The sequence below is a fragment of the Neovison vison genome, chromosome 8 (assembly GCF_020171115.1).
Source record: "Neovison vison isolate M4711 chromosome 8, ASM_NN_V1, whole genome shotgun sequence".
Classification (NCBI taxonomy): domain Eukaryota; kingdom Metazoa; phylum Chordata; class Mammalia; order Carnivora; family Mustelidae; genus Neogale; species Neogale vison.
Window position 1 is genome coordinate 44,634,608 of NC_058098.1, and position 21,629 is coordinate 44,656,236.

Consider the following 21,629-nt stretch of genomic DNA (forward strand, 5'->3'; position numbering starts at 1 on the left):
TGTAGAATTTTTGTGAGAGATAGAAAAGAGAATACGATGGTGAAGAATTTACAGGGGTTTTGAGTACAGAGGTGTGCGATACTATTTTCATACTTTGTTATATATCTTTTTAAAAAAAGATTTATTTATTTTAGAGAGAGAGAGAGATGTGTGCTTGTGCAGGAGTGGGGGCAAAGAGCAGAGGAAGAGGGAGAGAGATACTCTGCACTGAGCGTGGAGCCTGACATGGGGCTTGACCTCATGACCCTGAGATTACAACCTGAGCCACCAAGAGTCAGATGCTTAACCAACTACATCACCCAGACACCCCAAACTTTGCTGTATATCTTAAATATGGTGGAATAGTTTCATAAGACATGTACCTATAAATACACTTTGTATCAAGTTTCAAACCTCTAAAAAACAGTGTCAAATTTGCTACCAGACTAACTTATTTGATGCAAGTGTGGAATAAAATTTTCTCTTGCCTTCTCTGTTATTACACATTTTCCAGTGTTGCATGGGAAGCTTTAATTTTAAAGGTCAAAACATTAAATTGTCACTGAGAATCTTGTTTTATTTTATTTCATATAATGAAACAGTGGAATGTATTTTTAAATTTTGAAATAATTTCACACTTCTTTAAAAAAGGATGTATTTATTTATTTTAGAGAGAGTGAGAGAGAGTACACACATTCCAATACACTGAGCCAGGGCAGTTGAAGTGCCAGGAACAGAGGGAGAGGGAGAGAATTTCAGGCAGACTCTGCCCTGAGCAGGGCGCCTGATGCAGGGCTCAATCCCATGAACCTGAGATCATGACCTGGGCCGAAATCAAGTGGGGATGCTTTACCAACTGAGTCACCCAGGTGCCCTGAAACAATTTCATACTGACTAAATATTGCAAGTAATACAAAGAAACAAATATGCCATTTATTTATCCAGATTAGTAAATTGTTAACATATTACAATACTTATTTTCTCATTCTCTCTCTCTCTCCCCTACACACTCTCACACACACACATACACCTTTTTCTAAATGATTTAAGGGGTAATTGCATGCATCATGTCTCGGTCCTACTTCATACTTAAGTGTTTACTTTTAAGAACAAGGACATATTCTTAAGTCACCACAATACAATTGTAAATTTAGGACATTTAACATTAATGTAATACTCTAATCTGTGGTCCGTATTCCAGTTTCCCCAATTATCTCAATAATGCCATTTATAGCTATTTTGTCTTTTACTTTTTAGACTTGGGATCCAGTCCAGGATCATGTGCTGCATTTAGTTGTCATTTCTTCTTAGAACTTTTCTGTCAGAAGTGGATCTTCAGACATTGTCTTTTTTGTTTTTTAAAGATTGTATTTATTTATTTGAGAGAGAAAGTGTGTGTGTATATGTGAGGAGAGAGAGAGAGATAGAGCAAAAGAGTGAGCAGAAGCAGGGGGAGCTACAGAGGGAGAGGGAGAAACAGGCTTCCCACTGAGCAGGGAGCTGCATGTAGGACTTGATCCCAGGACACGGAGATCATGACCTAATCCGAAGGCAGATGCTCAACTGACTGAGTCACCCAGATGCCCCAGCCTTTCTCTGTCTTTCAAGACCTTGACATTTTTTTAGTTCAGCCCTGTTGTTTTTGTAGAGTGACCCTCAGTCTGGCATATCTGCTGTTCTTCACAGGTGGGTCCGGGTTATGTGCCTTTGGTGGGAATGCTACGGAAGTAATGTTGCATCCTCCCCAGTGCCCAATATCTGGAGGCACAAGGGGCACATACGTACTCTGTTGGCTGGCTAAGGTGCTGTCCTCCAGGTTTCTCTTCAGTGGGAGATTTTTGAGGGCCATGATTTGACTACAGATGAGGAATGATCCAGGGTCGGGGGCTTATTTAGACTCTCCTGGACCATAGCTCTTCACTTGCTTTGAAAATGTCAGCCAGCGGGGTGAGCCAGCCTGTTTTCTAAGCTGTGTGGCATTTTTGTGGCCCCAAGAAAAGGCAGCATCAGCAGCCTGCTGGGGAGGAGGGGAGCCTGCAAAAGCCATCCATGTCTGCATGTCTGACTTGTGGCACCCTGGTGCTCAAAGAGCTGAATTCAGTTCCACAACAGGAGCCTGCACCAAGCGAGGCCTCAGGGATTGTTGCTGAGTGTGGTTGTTCCCCTGTCTGGTTATGTCATATGTGTGCAGTGTGGCTTTTCTGAGGTTTTCCTACTTTCCTGTGCACAATAAAGACGGTCTTTTCTCTGAGCCAGCACTCCCGAAGGCCAGGTCACAAACCGTGCATGGCCTGACCCAGGCTGGGACAGTGGCCTCTCACAGAAAAACAAGAAATTAGAACTCAGGCACTGTCCACGTGTTGGCTAAATGATGACTTTCTCAGTGGTTCCATGTGGCTCGAATAACAGGGTTTTTTTTTTCCCCTCCCACAGAGGAAAATACTCTAATTAAGATGTATTTTAGGGGCACCTGGGTGGCTCAGTGGGTTAAAGCCTCTGCCTTCGGCTCGGGTCATGGTCTCAGGGTCCTGAGATCGAGCCCCACATCGGGCTCTCTGCTCGGCGGGGAGCCTGCTTCCTCCTCTCTCTCGGCCTGCCTCTCTGCCTACTTGTGATCTCTCTCTCTCTCTCTCTGTCAAATAAATAAATAGAAGTCTTTAAAAAAAAGATGTATTTTATTGAGTAATGTTTTATTCTAGTGAATTATTTCATGTCCTGCACCATTTCAAGTTCTAGCACAGATTGGCTCAGGAATTCACCCCACAGATTGTCACTGGGCCATGGGATCATGGTGGCTCGGGCAGGCAGATGGTCTGTAGGTAAGCTCAGCATCCTCTAAGTGTTCAGGACCACGTGGGGCCTGAGGGTGGTCAATAGAAACATGGAATTATAGTGTCATGGGAGGCTGTTTGAGGGGCTGTGATGTCCAGAGAAGGGAAGGCTTTGTGGTGGGGGCCAGAGAAGGTTGTTCAGATCAGGTGGTCCTCGGCCTGAGTCTTGAGAGGTGGAGAGCATTTACCAGGTGGTGAAGGGAGCATTTATTTTTTTAATATTTATTGATTTGAGAGGCAGAGAGAGACAATGAAAGAGAGAGAGCATGAGAGAAGAGAAGTCAGTGGGAGAAGCAGACTTCTGCTGAGCAGGGAGCCCGATGTGGGACTCGCTCCCGGGACTCCAGGATCATGACCTGAGCGGAAGGCAGTCGCTTAACCAGCTGAGCCACCCAGGTGCCCCGAAGGGAGCATTTTAAACTGAGAGACTTGAAGTGATTCAAAGGTGTGGCAGATGAACATGGCCTCGTGGGAGGGGTCAGAAATAGGAAAAAATGTTTGGGTCAGATTGGGGAAGACACCATAGTGTAGCGTACATCAAAGAGCTTGGTCGGGTGTCTCATCTCCATTACTAGATTTTGTGCTTCAGAACAAGCAGGGTTTCCTCAAACTTGAGGGAAGGCTTTCTGGGAAAGAAGACCATCACTCAGCCTTCTTAGGGGACCTGACCTGTCTCTGGATGTATAGATGTGGGGCTCTGAAGACAGGAGGTGCTCCTGTTTTGTGACCGTGGGCCATGCTGAGCACAGCCAGTCCCGACCCCAGGAAGCCAGAACTGGGAGATTTCCATGGCCTCATAGAAATCGTGGAGCTACTGGACTGGTCCATGCCTCGTGACGCGTAGACTTCAGTACGTCTCTTAGTCACTTGGACTGCTTAGTTTTAAGTTTTTATTTTGAAATGATGCCAGACTTCCCAAAAACAGTTGTAAGGAGAGTTCAGGGAACTCCTGTTTACACATATTCACTGATCTGTACCTGAGCCGCCCTTTGTCTGTACCAGTTGAGGGCAACTTGTAGACTTCACATTCAGTTACCACTTCCTACTTCATATGCTCTTTTTAATAACAGGGGTTTTCTCTTCATTCCCCCAGTCCTAAATTGTGCAAGACAGAGGCTTAGTCATTGATGGGAACTACAGATACTAATTTCTAACTGTTGTTAGTGGTCTTCTATCGCACGCTCCAGTCAAGGATCACGTGTTTTTCAGAGGTTCAGGTATTTTTAATCTGGAATGATATTTTCAGCCTTTCTTTGTCTTTCATGACATTGATCTTTGTGTAGAATCTGGGTGTTTATTTAATGTCCCGCCGTTGGGGTTGTCTGTACTGTTTCCTTGTGATTGGATTCAAGGTTCCACATGTCCTGTTGGAATGCACTCTGACTGAAGGTGTATTCTTGGGGCATCACATTAGGAGGAACGTAGCATATGTTCCACCCCCCAACCGGGGATTTTTTTTTTTTTTTTAAGATTTATTTATTTATTTGACAGAGACAGAGATCACAAGTAGGCAGAGAGGCAGGCAGAGAGAGAGGGGGAAACAAGCTCCCTGCTGAGCAGAGAGCCTGATGTGGGGCTCGATCCCAGGACCCTGGCTCACTGGGGATCTTAACTTTGATCACCTGATCCACTGCAGAGTTGCTATCATTTCTTATGCAATTAACGAGTCATCTGTAGGGAGAAATTACTGTTCATTTTTAAGCCAATTTGAATCAGATTTTGTTACTTAAAACATGAAAGCTCCTTACTTTTTCAAGGGCCTATTTATATTGTGGGATTAATTGCTGATGTCCATGGGGAAACAAGCAATGGATTATGATGAGAAGAATGGGGAGTTTCTTAAAAGCTTTAATTGTGGGTCAGGTAGGAACAGAGCTGGACCAAAGTGCATGAGTTTTTTGTGAGGATGAATCAAAGTCTTTGAATTTATTTTAGAAAAAAAATGTGATTGATCAAATCACATCCCCTGTAACATGTCTTTTAATTGTGGAAAATTTGCAACAATTTGAAAATCAGAATTTCATTTTTTTCATTACTCTTAACTGGATAGTGTTAGTTATACTCACAAAGGATAGTGATTATTTACAGGAACACACAAACCTTATTCAAAATATATGTACGTATTTTTTCCTGGATTTCATATTGGCAAAGATGTTTCCATTAATAGCAAATTCAGTACCACCTGAGCAGGATCCCTAAGAGAAGTAGTGAACCGGACTCTAAAATAAGAATTTCGGTATAGGCCATTTCCTGGGAGGCTCTCTCAGGGAACACCAGCAGAAAAGTAGGGACAGAGTGAGGGGAAGGGAAGCAGTCATTAAATTGTGTTATTAAGCCGGTGTGTGTGTGTGTGTGTGCACGCGCGCGCGTGCACACAAGTACCTGTGTTTTATGCATGTGCGTTCGCATCCATCCACAATTGTCTGTGGTTATCTTGGGATGGGTGCCCTCAGAAATAGACCCTGAGCTAAGGATTCAAGTGCAAATGGCTTTTTCACCACATGTGGTGTGGCTTCAGCATCGTATTCTACGTGGATGCCAGCCGAGGCCAACTCGTTTGGTCTAGGGGGGACGGTGTGATTGGGAGTGACCATGTGCAAAGGTCACCTGGGAAAATACTCAACCAGGATAGGCCAATGCTGGTCAGGAATGTACCCTGTCTCCACTCTTGTGAGATCTCTGAGATCTCTCTTCTGGAGGGGACAGTGTCAAACAACACACACGTCAGTGCTGAGATTAGAAAATTGGGCTGAACACAGATCCAAAGGGGACCCTGAATTCCTAGCCAGGGAATATGGATATTCAGTTCTAAAAACTAGCTTGCGAGCCCTTACTGGGAAGCAGGTTGCTGGGAAAGGACGGTCCCTTTGGTGTGGAATGTTCCTGTGGCATGGAAAGGAGCAGACGCAGACGGCGGGGGTGCACAGACATTAGGGAGCTGCTGAAACCATTAAGTTTGCCGCAGCCCAAGGTCTGAGGGGTTGCGGAGACAGGGAAGGAAGATGACAGCCGTTTCAAGGAGAAGACTCTGCAGAGCTGGGCCGTGATTGATGTGCAGAGTCAAGCGAGGTTTCAAGCCTGGTGCCCTCATTAACAGAAGGGCGCGGGGATTTGAGAGGAACGGAATGTTAAGTGGAAAGTCAGCATTCAACATTCAGAGCTGTATTTCAGAGAAAGAAACAAAATCCAGTGCTTAAACTTTTCATGCTTTTTTGTAGACAGGTATTTTTGAGTTCAGAAAAGCAGGTAGGAAAGCGGGAAGGGGACTTGGCCAAGACTGGGTTTTGTTTAACTTTGTTTTTTTCTAAATTGGAACCAGACAAAATACATAGTTGCTATCTAGAAATAATGCACACGTCTGCCAACTGAACGATTCTGTCTGCTCTCTTTGTACACCTCAATGAACTAATAAAGGGGATAGAAAATAATCAGAAACAGGGAGTGGGAAGAAGAAGGAAACACTCAAGGCCTAACTGAGAAAAGAAAGCGTTTGGTTAAAATAGAAGCTTCCGGCCAGCGGGGAGCCTCATGTTTGTACACAGAAGTGCCATGTAACATGAGATGTCATAACAGGCAGGAAATGGAGATATATGGGTAAAAGCCCTTTGTAAATCAAAGTGCTATGGGCCACTGGGTCACTGTTCCCACAATCAAGGGTGTTAACTCTGTTATATCCGGTCCCCACCATTTGGCTGAAGCCAGTGGAGACTGTGAGTGGGGATAGTTTGGCCCAGCTTTGAAGCAAACTACCTTTCCTGCCCTTCACAAAAACACTTTCAGCCTTTTAGAGAAGAGCATGAGGGTAAGGTCTTCAGGGAGATAGAAGCATTAACCAACCTCTAATCTTCCTTTTGGCTGGAGACCTATTATAGTCACCCAAAGAGAGGGAGGTCTTGTTTTGCCAAGATAATCAGCTTTGGGGTGATTCTCTGCATATTATCCAGTTTCCTATTATCTGCAGTAATTCAAGGTCAGTAGAAGCTGACTGTAGAAGGTCATAATGTATCTCCAGACCCAAAACAAGTGTGCATTTGGGGGCTTGATTTCAGACATGGGGCTGAAGTATTTTTCAGTGCTTACTGACTGTGTTTTGACCTCCAAGATGATGATGCTGGCAGGGGAAAGGCCGCTAGTTTGGGACTGAGGCAGAATTGGAGGAGGACTCCAAGATGGTAGACCCATAGTGAGGAGCTGTAGTGTTCTAGAAGAGTCAAAGGGGAGAGAAGGTGGAGGAAGGAGTATAATAGATAGGATACTTTTAAGGAGACAGCATGATCTCTTAAAGTGGAATTAAGAGGTAGAGAGAAGTTAGGAAGCCTTAGGGCCATTGAATGCAAGTGCCACCAGGTTGTAACTAGAGCCATTTGGGACTGAACCTTACACTTCTGCAAACCATGATCTGGTGAGATTGGGGGAAGACCCCACGTGTAGTGGAACCTGTGTCTTTTCTCTCATGGGCCCTAACATGATCCAACCTGCCCTGAGACCTGGGCAAGGAAGGCCTCTGTCCTGAGCTGGGCACTTCATTTCACTCTGGATTCATCAGGCCCCATGGGTGGGGAAGTCCACAGCATCAAGGCTTCTGCCAGCCTGGAGCCTACATTTCCCTGCCCTTCTTGTTCCAGGTGCATGATGCTCTAGAATCCCTGCCTGCATGCCCCAAGCCTGGTGGCACAGCCGGGGCAGGCTGGAAGTTTGGTGGAGGGACTTCAAGATGGACAGGAAGGCTGGGTGTCCACAGAGCTGTCCGAAGAAAAGGGTGACAAGCCATGGGATAAGTTCAGGATTGTCCCCATGTCCCCACATTTAGCATCGAACTCTGAAGATTATGAAAATTTTAAAGTGAAGCCTGACCTTCCAAGTCCTGATAAAGGTACATGTCTTGGTAGGAGAATAGAATGCATTTTAGTGAACAGTTTGTGGTTTTGAGTTATAACTTTTAAAAAATTCTGACATAAAGTATGTGAGCCTCTATTTGTCTTCTTGCCCCAGGCCCTGCAACTATTCATGTCCACCTAGCATCCCCTTGGGAGGCATGAGAGCCCAGACAAGGGCAATGGCTCAGTGCCTCCACCATCCATGGGCTTGTTTGACGCAGCTCTTCTTTTTCTAGAAGTTGTCAGACTTCTGGAAAAGCATCATCATGATAGCCCAAAGCAGTCTCCCTCAAGTGTGAGTTTGTGCTCATCTTCAAATACTCCTGATGGAAAAGGGGTGATCCAGCAGCTTCCCCACCCCTGACCTCCATAATAACCATGCCTGCCATTATCATGGGTCAGACACCTGCACAAAAAGACAGGGTTTGGGTAAACCTTAGCAAGGAAAATGCTGTGCTTCAAAGAGAACATTCAGGGGCACCTGGGTGGCTCAGTGGGTTAAGCCTCTGCCTTTGGCTCAGGTCATGATCTCAGAGTCCTGGGATTGAGCCCCACATCGAGCTCTCTGCTCAGCGGGGAGTCTGCTTCCCCTCCTCTCTCTCTGCCTGCCTCTCTGCCTACTTGTGATCTCTGTCTGTCAAATAAATAAATAAAATCTATTTTAAAAAGAGAGAGAGAGAGAGAACGAGAATATTCAGAGCCTACCAGAAACTACTTGGTAGTTTGGTAGTAAAATGAGATTGGATTTGTGAAATGTCCCAGTCGTATGTACTTGTGTCTCTCAGCAAAAGACAGTGAATGCCATTGGTCAGCCAAGAGAGACTAAAACATGCCTAAACTGCCAGGGCACAATTCTAGACACAAAACCACCTCCTTGGTGATGGCAGCAGATAATAATGAGAGCCTTACCACGAGAGCTGATATGAGTGTCCATGACTGTTTTGTAGACACATAAAATATTGTTTTGGAGAGCAGCTGTTTCTTTATGCATTATCTTTGATAATTTCTGGATTCTGGCTGTGATGTGGTATTAAAAGATGACAGTAGAGCATTTACTATGGATAGAGGGTATCGTGGTATTTTTTTGTTTTGGTATTGGATGTTGTGCTTCTGCTGACCATCCCACATGGAATCTGCAGACTCAGAAGGAGGGCATTCTTCAGAGGAGGCTCATGTATTCTCCACCCCACTTAAGAGCAAAGATGGGAATTTTAAGCCTCTAATCCCCATAACACATGGGTGAAGGTACATGCAGAAACACACAGAGAAGTCTATTTGCTCAGCCAGTTATATTTCCTTGGGAGTTTTGCATCTGCTCTGGTGGATTTTTTGTTTGCTTTGTGGTTTCCAATGAAGATGCAGTGGTGTGGACACAAACCTGGACACTCTAGAATTCTGATTTGTGCAAAAAGTCAGAAAGCCAAGGAACATGATTGGGTAGGGAATTGCAGAGAACAAAGTGGTTCTGTATGTGATAGAAGGGAAAAGCCTCCAGATCACAGACTCTGTAGGAAAAATCCAGCAACAGACAGAACATGTGGATTGCCTACACCAACTTCCTGTGTTTCAAAGTAGTATAAAGAAGGATTTTTCCAGCATGTTATATGGTTTGACAGTGCGGTATTTGAGCTTATCTTGTCATTCTTGAAGCTTTGGTTCTTCATATTCTCTTATGCTCTTGATGGAACCGTTCCTTAAAAACCCTTCCTTTCAGCCTTGATGACGTCTTTGTAAGATCTCATGCATTTACTTATCCAAGAAACATTTCTTGACCATATATATATGCCAGGCACTGTGTCAGGTATTAGAGATACTACCCTGAATAAGGCAAATGGAATCCTCAATGTCTGAGTGGCTAAAGGAAGATCTTTTCTTCCCCTCTTCTTCAACCTATAAAGAAACAGAACCCACTAACCTTAAAAGAACAGACTAAACATATGGCTTCCTTCAGGTTTTCCTGATGGGATCACTCAGCTTGGTTGAGATGATAGCTGGACATATTGTAGGTCTTATCAGGAAAAATAATGTGGTTCATTTCGATCTAGAATCTAGTTTCTTACTTTGCTTTCTTTTATTACCTTGGTATACAAAGAATCAAATAAAAACCACCTCTTTAGAAATCTTGGGGTTTAGAATGAGTGAAGGAGTCACTTGTCCCTGCTCAATAGAGCTGATTGTTAGATTTTCATGAATGTTTCAAGTTTGTTGATGGCCTGTTGGTAGCTTGAAATTGGCCATGATGAGAGGATTTAGCCCCACAAAATAGGAAAATGTTAAAATTGGGGGCTTTTATTACCCAGAAACCAGTTGTTAAGGATTTTCCAGCATATCCCCTGATTAGAGGGGCAGGTAGGTCTCCTAATGGTGAAGTGGAAAGCTGGAAAGACATCAATATGTACACGATCCAAATGAATGAAAAAAGAAGCAAATCAGTCCATGAAATCTAAGCAATATGTGACCCAGGGGCTGGTTTAACCTATAGGGATGATGTCCTTTTTGTCTTTTAGAGGTGGTTGTCATGCCATTTTAATCTAGGATTATTTTATTTTATTGTGGCAAGAACACAACATGAGACCTACTTTCTTAAAGAAGACATTTTTACGTAATCCTTTAGACTGTGTGTCTGTTCTTTATTTTTTGTCTGCTAATGGCAGAGGCTGTTCATAAACAAAACAAATTAAAAGAATAAAGAAGATTGAGTTTGGAATTACAGTAGTCTATTGCTGGGCAACAGAGTATTCCACGAGTTCTTCTACTTTTCTCTCTGATTATCTGAGAAATACAAAGTATGCAGTACGGTGGCCAATTCATAATGAAATAGGTGACCTTCACTGAACATCACTGTGATAGATGCAAACCTGACTGATGAGTTACATTTGTGTGGAGTTTTTGAAAAGGAAATAAACCTTGGTCTGAGAGATAATACACTGGTAGGAGAAAACGTTACAAGAGTTCAAACTATGCAGGTCGTATTTGTTATTTTCTAAAAATATGCAGACTCATAAATTGAATAATTTTGCAAAACATATATTCAAAATTTAACCCAGGAAAATTGGAACTTGATAGAAATAATGAAAACAATTACCACCAGCTTATGGGGCAGAGACATTAAGCAGTAGAGTTTCGTGAAGACAAAATTCTGTTCAATCAATCATATCTTCGATGTAAAGTTTACAAAGAACAGCATTCATCCCTAAAAACTATTTTCCTTAAAATTAAAATTAAATGGATATCCATTTGGAAAAGTAAAGATTCCCAAACCCCGACCTCACACCATACGCAAAAATTTGAGGTGGATCATAGATCTGTGCATAAAAACTAAGATTATAAATCTTTGGAATGAAACAGAATACTTACTAGTTTTAAATTCTTATATCAGAAAAGAAGAAAGGTACAAAATGAAAAAGAACTGAAGAAAGCTTTAAACAGTTTAACTGCACTGTGTAAGAAACTGACCAAGGCCTTAGTGCCTTAATAGAGTGTGCTTCAGAAGATATTTTCTCCATGAAAGTGATCAATATTGGTAAAATCCCAATGGGAATATTTGTGCTCGTTAAGTACTGGGTTAAAATTTCCTTGATGACACAAAGACCAGATTAAAATAACAGGTTAAAAACATCTTTACAACAGGGGCGTCTGGGTGGCTCAGTGGGTTAAAGCCTCTGCCTTCAGCTCAGGTCGTGATCCCAGGGTCCTGGGATCGAGCCCCACGTCGGGCTCTCTGCTCAGCAGGGAGCCTGCTTCCTCCTCTCTCTCTCTCTGCCTGCCTTTCTGCCTACTTGTGATCTCTGTCTTTCAAATAAATTTTTAAAAAATCTTAATTAAAAAAAAATCTTTACAACAGTCCACAACTCTGTGTCATAATTAGAAAAGCTGACTCCATTCCATTTCATTCAACTCAGGAACTTAAATTTTTAAAAGAGAGGTAGGGGTGCCTGGATGTTAAGTGTCTGACTCTTGATGTCAGCTCAGATTATGATCTCAGGGTCATGAGACCTTGCGTCTGGTTCTGCCCTGGGCGTAGAGCCGGCTTGAGATTCTCTTTCCCTCTGCCCCACCCCCAAAGATAAATGAATAGGTAGATAGAGAGATAAAAATAAAAATAAAGGAGAGAGGTAAATATACAGCAAATGAAACAGAATACTTACTAGTTTTAAATTCTTCTATCAGAAAAGAAGAAAGATACAATTAAATTAAATTAAAAAGAACTGGGGTGCCTGGGTGACTCAGTGGGTTAAAGCCTCCGCTTTCAGCTCAGGTCATGAGCTCAGGGTCCTGGGATTGAGCCCCACATCGGGCTCTCTGCTCTGCAGGGAGCCTGCTTCCTCCTCTCTCTCTCTCTGCCTGCCTCTCTCCCTACTTGTGATCTCTGTCTGTCAAATAAATAAATAAAATATTTTAATTAATTAATTAATTAAAAAGAACTGAAGAAAGCTTTAAACAGTTTAACTGCACTGTGTAAGAAGCTGACCAAGGGGTTTGGGGTGTTGATATAAGAATTAGAAATGTGTCTTCTGTTTGTTCTTTTCACCCCCAAATTGAAGCATCTTCCCTTAGATGGTTCAAAGGCTTCCCTATCCTGTGTTCATCTGAAATATCCCCACCAAAGGCAACACCAGCAAGTTCTGCTCTGGTTTGATGGGAATTTTTCTTTATCAGTGTGTGCTTTACCTTATACCAAGATGTTTGATAAGATGATGAAAAACATTTTAAAGTTATACCTGCTTCTGAGAACTCAAGGTTATCCTTCTGAAGCTATTCTGGTCAACACATATTTGATGGAATGGAATATAAATCCACCCAAACTGTTTTTAAAAAAGGAACATTTATTGGCAAGGTACAAGATTAATTGAACCTTGGCACTGCCAGGCCTGGTGGGAACTATAAGGTCAATGGCCTGAGGTGAAGACTCAGTTGCACATGTACATTCTCCCTTCCTGGCCCACTATGTATCGGTAGCCCCTTGTATCTGCTCTCTCAGGGTATATGCTTCCCATAAATTGAACTGGCATATGGCTCCAAATCCAATGTTCAGGTATAACCATCTACCCTGTGATTCTCAGCTCAGAATCTTGAAAGGAAGATTCTACTTCATCAGAGAACAGCCAATGATATACTTTAGCCTGGGTCAGTTGTAACATGACTGGTCCTATCAGCTGAGGGGTTGGGGTGGGCAGAATCACTCACTTTGCTTATCAGGCACCACATGGCAGGGCAGCTGCTCTACAAGAGGTGTGGGTGGGTCAGACAGGGCATCTGAGTGAGGGGAGAAGACCCATCAGCACCTGAGAATTGGAAGAGCTTATATCCCATCTAAAGAGAACACTGAGTTATCCAGTTGTGGCCAAGATGTGATCAAATGTTCAAGATGTGATCAAGATCGCTCAGTGTGATCAGAGAAGGTACATATCTACATTTTATGCAGAATGTCCTGATTTTTTAAAAGTGGCCAGTTGTAGCAGCCCCTGCCAAGCCCTTCCTGTATCCCTTGAGTACTTAACATTTCCATGCACACTGACCTGATTTCCAGTTGCCAACTTTGCCTGAGGGTTCTCTTTGGCCGCTAGAGCCCATTCGGCCCACACTAGGGGCATGGTGGAAATGCTGGTGAATTAAGGCTTCATGGGGGCAGCTTTCAACTAGTGACTGGGTACAGTTGGACATTTCCTCAGCTCTCTTGTCCCTCAGTTGAGACTACTCTGAGGCATGGTCTACATGACTTCCAGAGTTCCCCAGAAAGGTTGAAGTCCAGTGGCCCAGTGGCAACATGCTTGGTCTTGTACTTTGTATTGGCTGCTCTTCCCCATATCACTTCCCCTCCCCAACTTAGTGTTTCTTGAAAGTGCCTTCGATGAATTTCTTAGACATGAATTGTTGACTCAGGGTCTCTGGAGACCATCAATTCAAACTTTTTTTAAAAAATGTATTTCTTGGGAAGCCTGGGTGGCTCAGATGGTTAAGCATCCACCCTCAGCTCAGGTCATGATCTCCAGGTTTGGGGATCAAGCCCCACATCAGGCTCTGGCTCCCAGCACAGCAGGGAGTCTGCTTCTCCCTCTCCCTCTGCCTCTCTCCCTGCTCATGTTCTCTGTCTTTCTGTATCTCTCTGTCTCAAATGAATAAATAAAATCTTTTAAAAAAATATAACTTGATTTGTTATATCTGCAGTGTAGACCCAATTTAAGAGCTGCTACGTTATACACCTCCAATTAAAATTAACCACCTGGGGTGCATAGGTGGCTCAGTTGGTTAAGTGTCTGCCTTTGGTGCCGGCTGGGATCAAGTCCCACATCAGGCTTCTGCTCAGTGGAGACCCTGCTTCTTCCTCTCCCTGCTGCTCCCCCCACTTATACTCTCTGTCAAATTAATAAATAAAATATTTTAAAATAAAATTAAAATAATCGCCTATACAAATTTAACCCCCATACACTTTTTACCATCATGGCCTGAGAGCCTTAGAAAACAAAGTTCTAAACTCAGGTGCTCACATGTTGGCAGGTAAAACTTGAGGAAGACCTGGGGTGTGTGGCTCCCTGTCCATGGCCTCCTTTGGGTTAAGAGCCAATGTGGCTTATGAGGCTTCCTTATTGTATCTAAGAAGTCACTGTACAAATGTGCAAAGTGTGTAACATTTACCACGTGGAACTTTTTATATGAGGACGTCGAAAAGTCACATACTTTTGAAATGCTGCAAGAGAGTGGCCTGGGGGAGTAGGCACCCCCTCTCCCTTCTCAGCCTTGTTCCAGCTGGGCAGAGTGTACCAGCCTTGAGTCTGGAGCCATGCTCAAGAGAAGAAGTCACTCAAAGGAGGAATAGGTATGTCTTCAGGGATCCAGAAGAGGGTAAAGCAGGAAGCTGATTCTTGAATGGTCCAAGAGATAAAATGAAGGCATTTATCAGGTGGGAAGTGAGAGAGGCAGTTTCCCATCCAAGAAAAGCGGAATTTCTTGCCAGTTGAGCTGCCCGTCTGTTGCCCAAGGTGGCATGGATTGCCTTTGGTGGAAGTGTCCACACCTTGGCCACGTGGGCACTAGCAAAGCTAATGCAGCATGGATATGGTGAGGGTGTCTATGAGGTACCCGTTTTCCAAGGATGGAGGGGGTAGACATCCAGTGGAATAATTAGCCCCATTGTTGGGCCAGTCTTAGAAATGTACCTTTCTTTAAAAAAAAAAGAAAAAAATTATGATCTTTCATTAATTTGGGGGAAATTGAGGTGTTGAACATTGTTCCCAATTCTATTTAAAAACACAGTTATGAGGGGCACCTGGGTGGCTCATTTGGTGAAGCATCCAACTCTTGGTTTTGGCTCAGGTCTTGATCTCGGGTCCTGAGACTGAGTTCCGCGCTCAGAGGGGAGTGTGCTGGAGAGTCTCTCTGTCCCTCTCCCTCTGCCCTACCCCTGCCCCACACTTGTGCACATGCTCGCTCTCTCTCTCTCACTCTCAAATAAATGACTAAATCTTTAAAAAATGAAATAAAGAATAAAAATAGTTATTAGTAAGAGAACTGGGAGTACAGTTTTTGCTTCTGATTTCTTCCCACAAATTAGTTTCTCTTTGCGATAAAAACAATTCATAATCCTGAAACTTTTTAAAAAAAAAGTTTGACTACAACTGAGGGAAAATCAGTGCTGGACAGGGATATAAAATGCTTGAAGAAAAACATTTTTTTAAAAAGGTCACGTAATTTGGAAAAAAAAAATTATGTAATTTGAATTGTCAACCCAGAGCCTGGACTATAGTTTTTCTGTCCAGCCTGTAAAATCCCTGGTAATACAGAGATAATTATGGAAATATTCAGAGCCCTTCCCTGGATGCCAACACAGAGCCGCGCCACTGGGTTTTTACCTCTTAGTAATGATGAAAAGCGTTCAAAAAGACAGACCTGCCATCCTCAGAGGCACTTAAGGAACCGGGGAAAAAAGGTAATGTGCATTTCTTGGGATTGGCCTTGACCTGACAGATTCCCAGGGATGAGTCACTCTCTCCTTCTTCAGTCAGTTCGGCTATAAAATAATTATAATGAGAGCTTGTTTACTAAGAGCTGAAGTCCACTTTGCTGCGTCTCATTCAGCTGCGAGGAAGGAGAAGAAGAAAGGTAGTGATTAGGGAAGACTTCTGTACCCAGCTGTCCCAGCAGCTCGGCTTTGAGAACCCATGCCCTGAAGAGGCGAAGTTTCTTATAAATTGGACTTGTGAGTAGCAGATGCCAGTTTAAGTGTTCCTCTGCTTCTCCTGTGGGTCTGCACTTGAGACTTGAGGCAAATAAGTAGGAAGGGTAGTTTGATGAAATTAATGGAGGTGGGGAGGTGGAGGGCAGGGGGGGAAAGAGGCTACACCACGGACCCTCCTATCTTGCCAAGATCTAGCCTGTGGCCAAGGAGAGCAAAAGCAGCAAGAGTGCCAGTGACTATACCCAGCCCTGCTGATCAGTGAACTGGAAGCGAGGCACTCGATGTCCCTTTTCCCTGTACCCAGCCTGCAGCCAGGGTCCAGGCGGTGGTGCCTCCATGCCTGTCCTCATCGGTTCCCAGTGGAAGGTGCTGGACAGCCAGCCCCGAGCCCTGCCAGACCACTCAGTGTGTCCTCCACGCTGAAAATTCAGGACCGATCTTCACCTCAGCAGTGGTTCTTGGGGCCACATGAAAAGTCACAGCTAGGTTTACTTTCAAGTGGCAGAGGCTGGTGTTTCTGGGAGAGAGGAATATTCACTTCCTGCCTTTGTCCTTTAGCTGACTGGAGCAACCCGCTTCGTTTACATTCCTTCCGTGGTGTTATTGAAAAGGATTGGCAGCTCCAAAATGTTTGCAGTGTCCCATTAGGGCTTTTTTTTCCCCTTCTCCCACTATTATTTATTTTTTATTTTTTAAAATTATTTTGTTAGCTTTTAGCTAGCATCTGGAAAGATCCACTGGATGGATGTGATGGGCTCGTTTTTCAAGTATCCAGTTTACCCTTCAGGGAATCCAGGAAAGGAGCAAGCTCCCAATATATAAATCTGGAGAAATTAAACAACCTCTCCAACTACTGCACCTTTTTTGTCTAGCCTGTTACTGGGGTAGTTTTAGGACCGAACCCTGGTGTAACCCCTCAGGGTAAGGGAGGGTGGGGAACCATGAATGGAAAGAAGCTATGCTTTTAAGTTAGATTATATTTCTGCCCAAATTGAGTTAAGGTGTTAGAGGTTATGGTTTGGGAAGGAAACTATTGCTACAAAAGGAAAGACCTTAAGCCAGAACTTCTTTGGGACCCTTAAGAACTGAATTTTTTTTTTTCAATGAGGATACTCGATGATGTGCAGTCCACTTGGATTTTATTCAATGGGAAAGACCCCCTATTGCGCTTGGCCACCTGCTCTTGTCACCTGCTGTCATCTCCCTCCTGGAGCAGCCTTTTGAAGAAGGGGGGAGGCGACCTGCATTTTCTTGGAGAAATGTGATAGGTCCGTCTGCCCCACATGCACGGAATCCAAACTGGCTATTTTACAGATAACCGCTCCACTGGAATTTGAAATGCGTGCATATGATTTTCAGGCAGCTAATTAAACTGGTAAACTTCTGGAATCCAAACTGCTCCATTGCTATAGGCAAAATTCCCTGCCTGTCATGGCTCATCAGAAGGGGTTTGTCTGGGGAAATCTTCTGAACGGAACAAAGAGACTTAGGTCTGGATGAGGAATGAAGTCTTGGCTCTCGCCTGCCAGCTCCTTAACTGCTGTACGATGTCAAATCCCTCGCTGAGAAAACGTCTGAAAGGAAAAGAATTTTAGGCTTGGTGTCAAGAAATGTTCTTTTTTTTAATGTGTGTTTCTTCTGCATTGAAACAGTTAATCATTTACTCCCTGGGGTTACAGTGTGGCTCCCATTCCCCTCTTGGTTCTGAACACAGCACTGTGTTTTCATTCTGGAGTTGCTCCAGTCTGTGGATTTTGCTAATAAGTGATGAACTTCAAAGGCCTTGGAGCTGGGGCACCATTCAGCTGCTGAGTCCGAGAACCTGAAGCTTTGGAGTCAGCAGAATTGCAAAGGAAAGCTCACCAGTCTTCTCAGGAGGTTTTGGAGTCTTGGCCTTCATCCCAGCGGGATTGCAAGTGGAAAGAAACACAGGGAAGGCATCTCCAAACCTTTAAAGTGACCGAGACGTGGAGAAAGGGCTAAAATAGGTGAAGGTTCTGGAAAGAGGGATGGGTGTGCACTGCGTTACTGTCTTCCTAGATGGGATTCTGCAGATCAATGGAGCCCACTATGAATATGAACACTGAGGCTAATCTTGGGGCCAAAATGAGCCCCTTTCCCAAGAGCATTACTTGCTAATATGCATGTAGTTCTCTGCTAAGTAATTAAGCTTTTCCACTTGTTAGGAAAGTCCCTTTGGAGCTGCTGGCTCTCTGTTCCCTTGCTAATAATGAAACAGCTTTAGCAAACTAGCAGCAGCGACCTTGGCTTCTGTCTGTGTCTCCCCACTCCACCCCCACAGTTGAACCCCTTTTAATATGCCTTAATGTGATGTGACGTTTTCATTTTATTTTCCTTACACGGACCGTGTTGGTCATGGTCAGGACGAGCTTTATCTTGGGCCAGGTTATGGTGAGCAGGAGAACAGTTTTATATTTGCTCTTGGTCCAGCCTCCTTGGTTGAGGAAGGTTTGGGGATGCACCCCAAGGTTTTTGATGCCTGTTGACTGGGATGAGGCCAGCTGCTTGGGTGTGCATGTGTTTTACTTAGAAGTGGACACTGTAGGCTTTGTAGCTGACAAGGAGGCTTATTGGGTTTTGATGCTCAAGGGAGGGAAATTCCAAGCTGAAATGGCCACAGTTATGATTCAGAATCATATCATGCCTTTAAATTTTTCTCTACATTCCAGAGTGCCCTGCCCCCCTCCCCTTGGGTTATTATCATGGAGCTGTTTCCAGGCTGTTTCTTATACAAACTAATCTCTGTAAACAGGGACATGGGATTTCATCCCCATCTTTGATTTCTAAGGAGAAAATAAAGGGATTTATTCCCAGTGCCCTTGTGTTGACCTTGCCTGGGGGAGAGGGCTCGCAGAGCTGATGATGACCTCATCCCATTCCAGCAGGATTTCCTGGGACATGCAGGGGCCTCATTCTTCTGCTGTCCGTCTGTGTTCAGCCACATTAAGTCCATAAGCTTCAGAGCAGATTACGGTGACATCTAATATCGGTCCCTTTAGGACTCGAGCGTGGGGTCAAGCAAACACACAAAGCAATCATTATACTTTCCGTGGTGCCAGAGACCTTCTGCGTCAGCTGGAGGAGCGGGGAGGTGGGGCAGTGAGGTGGGGCACAGACTAGGAACTGTGCTGTCTGGGGCAGGAAATCAGCCTGAAAGGGGATGGAAGGGCTTTGGTGGGAAATAAATGGCACTGTGTTGTTGACGGAAAAAGATCTTGGCAGGACCGTTGTTGTGAGTGTTCTGTGGCTTAGAGAGGAATTTCCTACAGGCTGGACTAACCATTAAAAATGTCTCTACCTTCAGGAGTCCCGGGCGTGCAGTAGAATGTCGCTGGGGGAGATGTCAGCTTGGACCATGGGTGCCCGCAGTCTGGACAAGCGAGGAAGTTTCTTTAAGGTAAAAGGAAGCCTTGATTGGGATTGCTAATGGGCAGGCTCTCTCACTTTGCCCAGGCTGCGTGGGGAGCTGCGGAGGGAAGGCTGCTGTGAGCCAGCTCTGGTAGGGGTGGGGGTGGTGGGGCAGCTCGCCTGAACCCAGCTGCAAGCTGTTACCCGGTTTACAGTAGGTTGGAGTTTGGGTGACTTAGGGCTTCCAAGTCAGGGCCAGGACCCAAGAGCTGCGGAGATGCCACCCTGTGTAAAACAGTTGAGGCAATCTTTGTTTATCCACTGCTCAGCTGTTCTTTTGCAGCTGGATGGTTTTATGATTGAAGCTGGAATTTGCATTCCAGCAAATCGATGCTGTAGGCAAGTGTGTTTCACACTTTGCTTGATTGTATGAGTCCCTTAAGTCCTCATTAAAAAGCAGCAACAAGGAATAGATTCCGAGGTCTCACCCTAGACTGGTTAAATGTTATTTGCTGGTGTATTTTATCAAATATCTAGAAGCCCTTTGTGATCAGGCAAGAGAAATCCAAACAAAGCAGCATGATTAAAACTGTACCACTTTCCTATTTGGATATTGATATTAATGGGTTAAAATTACCTTGTTAGCTTAATGAGTGAGACAGGATTCTAAATGGGTGTTTAATAGGCTTTGTGTGTGTATGTTGTCAATTAAGACTTGGTGATCATTTCAAATTCGCTCTTGGGGATTCATTTCCTCTTTATAGCTTTTGCTTTGTATCCTTTCACTCACCCTCAGAATAACGCCCACTCGCTGTAGAAAACTTGGAAAACACAGATTCATGTAAACGAGTAGAAAAACGGAGGTAAAATGTGCATTTGAAGTCTGTCACAGGCAGGTGTTCAAACACCAGATCTTTTTCCTCAAAGGAAGAATGATATAGGGATTTCTTAATTACGAGGAGAACTGACAATGTTTATTAATTATCCCATCCTGATGGGTTGTAAGTATGTATTAACTTGCATGCATATGCCTCCCACTTGCAAAAGGCTAAACCTGATTTATTGTATCAATTTTGGACTCCAAAAAAATCCACCCGAAGAGCCTGTTGATACAGCAAAGCTAAATTCATTAAGCTGAAGACAGTAAGGGCAGACATCATCCGGACACAGTTCCAATGGTGTGCAAGTGGGACAGCAGGAGGCATCTTTAATAGGGTTCATAGGTCTGCGTGTGTGCCCTTGGAGCTGCATTTTTCAAGGCAGAGATATGCTCAGGTTTCAGCAGAGTATGTGACATCATAGTTCAGGATTGGGGGATTCAGCAAGACGATGGTCTTGAATAGAATCTTGGCAAGTTAACTATTATTTGATAAGCAAGCTTTTCCCAGGTGAACAAACTGTTTGCCAGGACCAATTGTTTTGTAGGAATTTCCTGCAGCAAACAGCGAAGTGATTTATTGGTTTAAAGCCTTAACATCCTGGGCAAGAATATCCTGGAAGAAATAGCTGTGTTGACACAGATGGTCTCCATTCTCCGTCCTCCTAGTTCTGTGATGTGGACTTAGCTGTCTCTGTTCTTGATCCATTTCCCCAAGTTGGAATCAAACCTGTACAGCGTCCACCCACATGAGCCAGAAGAGGAGCTCTCCATGTCCCCTGTAGACTGGGCACTAAACCCACCAGACTCCGGACTCACTCCTGACTCCTCTCCAGTCCCTTGATCCTGTCTTATGCAGAGACGCTTATTTCATCCTGGTAGAAGGAATGAGCCCACCCCACCCCTTTACCCAAGGCTCTGCCTACATCATCCTAACTACTGGCTAGTCTGTAACTACCATCTTGACGCTCAGGAAGGGCAGTGGGCTTGAATCTAACGTAGCAGTTGGATTTTATAGCCAAAGCAAAAGGAGAATATCAAGTATGGTCAAAATTGCCTTTGAAAATTCCTGAGAGAGGGTCCATATTGGACTCACTCAGTACTACCTGTTAAGTCCATGGTAGTCAGTGTGCCTATCCTGCAGTCCTGGGAAAGATTTTTTTTTTTTTTTCCAGTTGGACAGCAGGTAAAGGAGTTAACTTGTATTTTTGGGTGTGTCTATGAAAGAATCTATCAGGCAAGAGGTGAAAGGCCTGCCTGACCCCATCGAGGACAAGTCACGCTTCAATCTTGCCTGAGTCAGATGCCTTGAGGAAATTGCTGGCAAAGTGGCTTTTATTATTTAACTTGCTATTGGCTGTCTTCTCCACCCCCGCCCCCAGCTTAAATTGTTTAAGTTACATACTCCAAGTAATGATATAGTTACTTTGTACTTCTTTCTTTTCTCTTCTTTGTAGACATTGTTATTCTTTACTATATGGCTATTCCATAGTCCAACTAACGATGGAATACTATTATTA

The 21,629-nt window shown here is 44.0% G+C and overlaps 1 protein-coding gene across 7 annotated transcripts in view; it reads left to right on the plus strand.

Annotated features, from left to right (window-relative positions):
• RIN2 (Ras and Rab interactor 2) overlaps positions 1-21,629 on the plus strand; it is a 231,250-nt gene that overhangs the window by 103,240 nt on the left and 106,381 nt on the right. For 3 of the 7 annotated variants that reach the window (XM_044263536.1, XM_044263530.1, XM_044263531.1), the window contains one exon: positions 19,189-19,281. In XM_044263536.1, coding sequence (XP_044119471.1) covers positions 19,189-19,281 — 93 coding nt within the window. Of the gene's footprint in view, positions 1-7,671; positions 7,684-15,560; positions 15,615-15,805; positions 15,885-19,028; positions 19,117-19,188; positions 19,282-21,629 lie in introns of those variants that run through there. The other 4 variants (XM_044263533.1, XM_044263535.1, XM_044263532.1 and 1 more) reach the window with 4 other exon arrangements.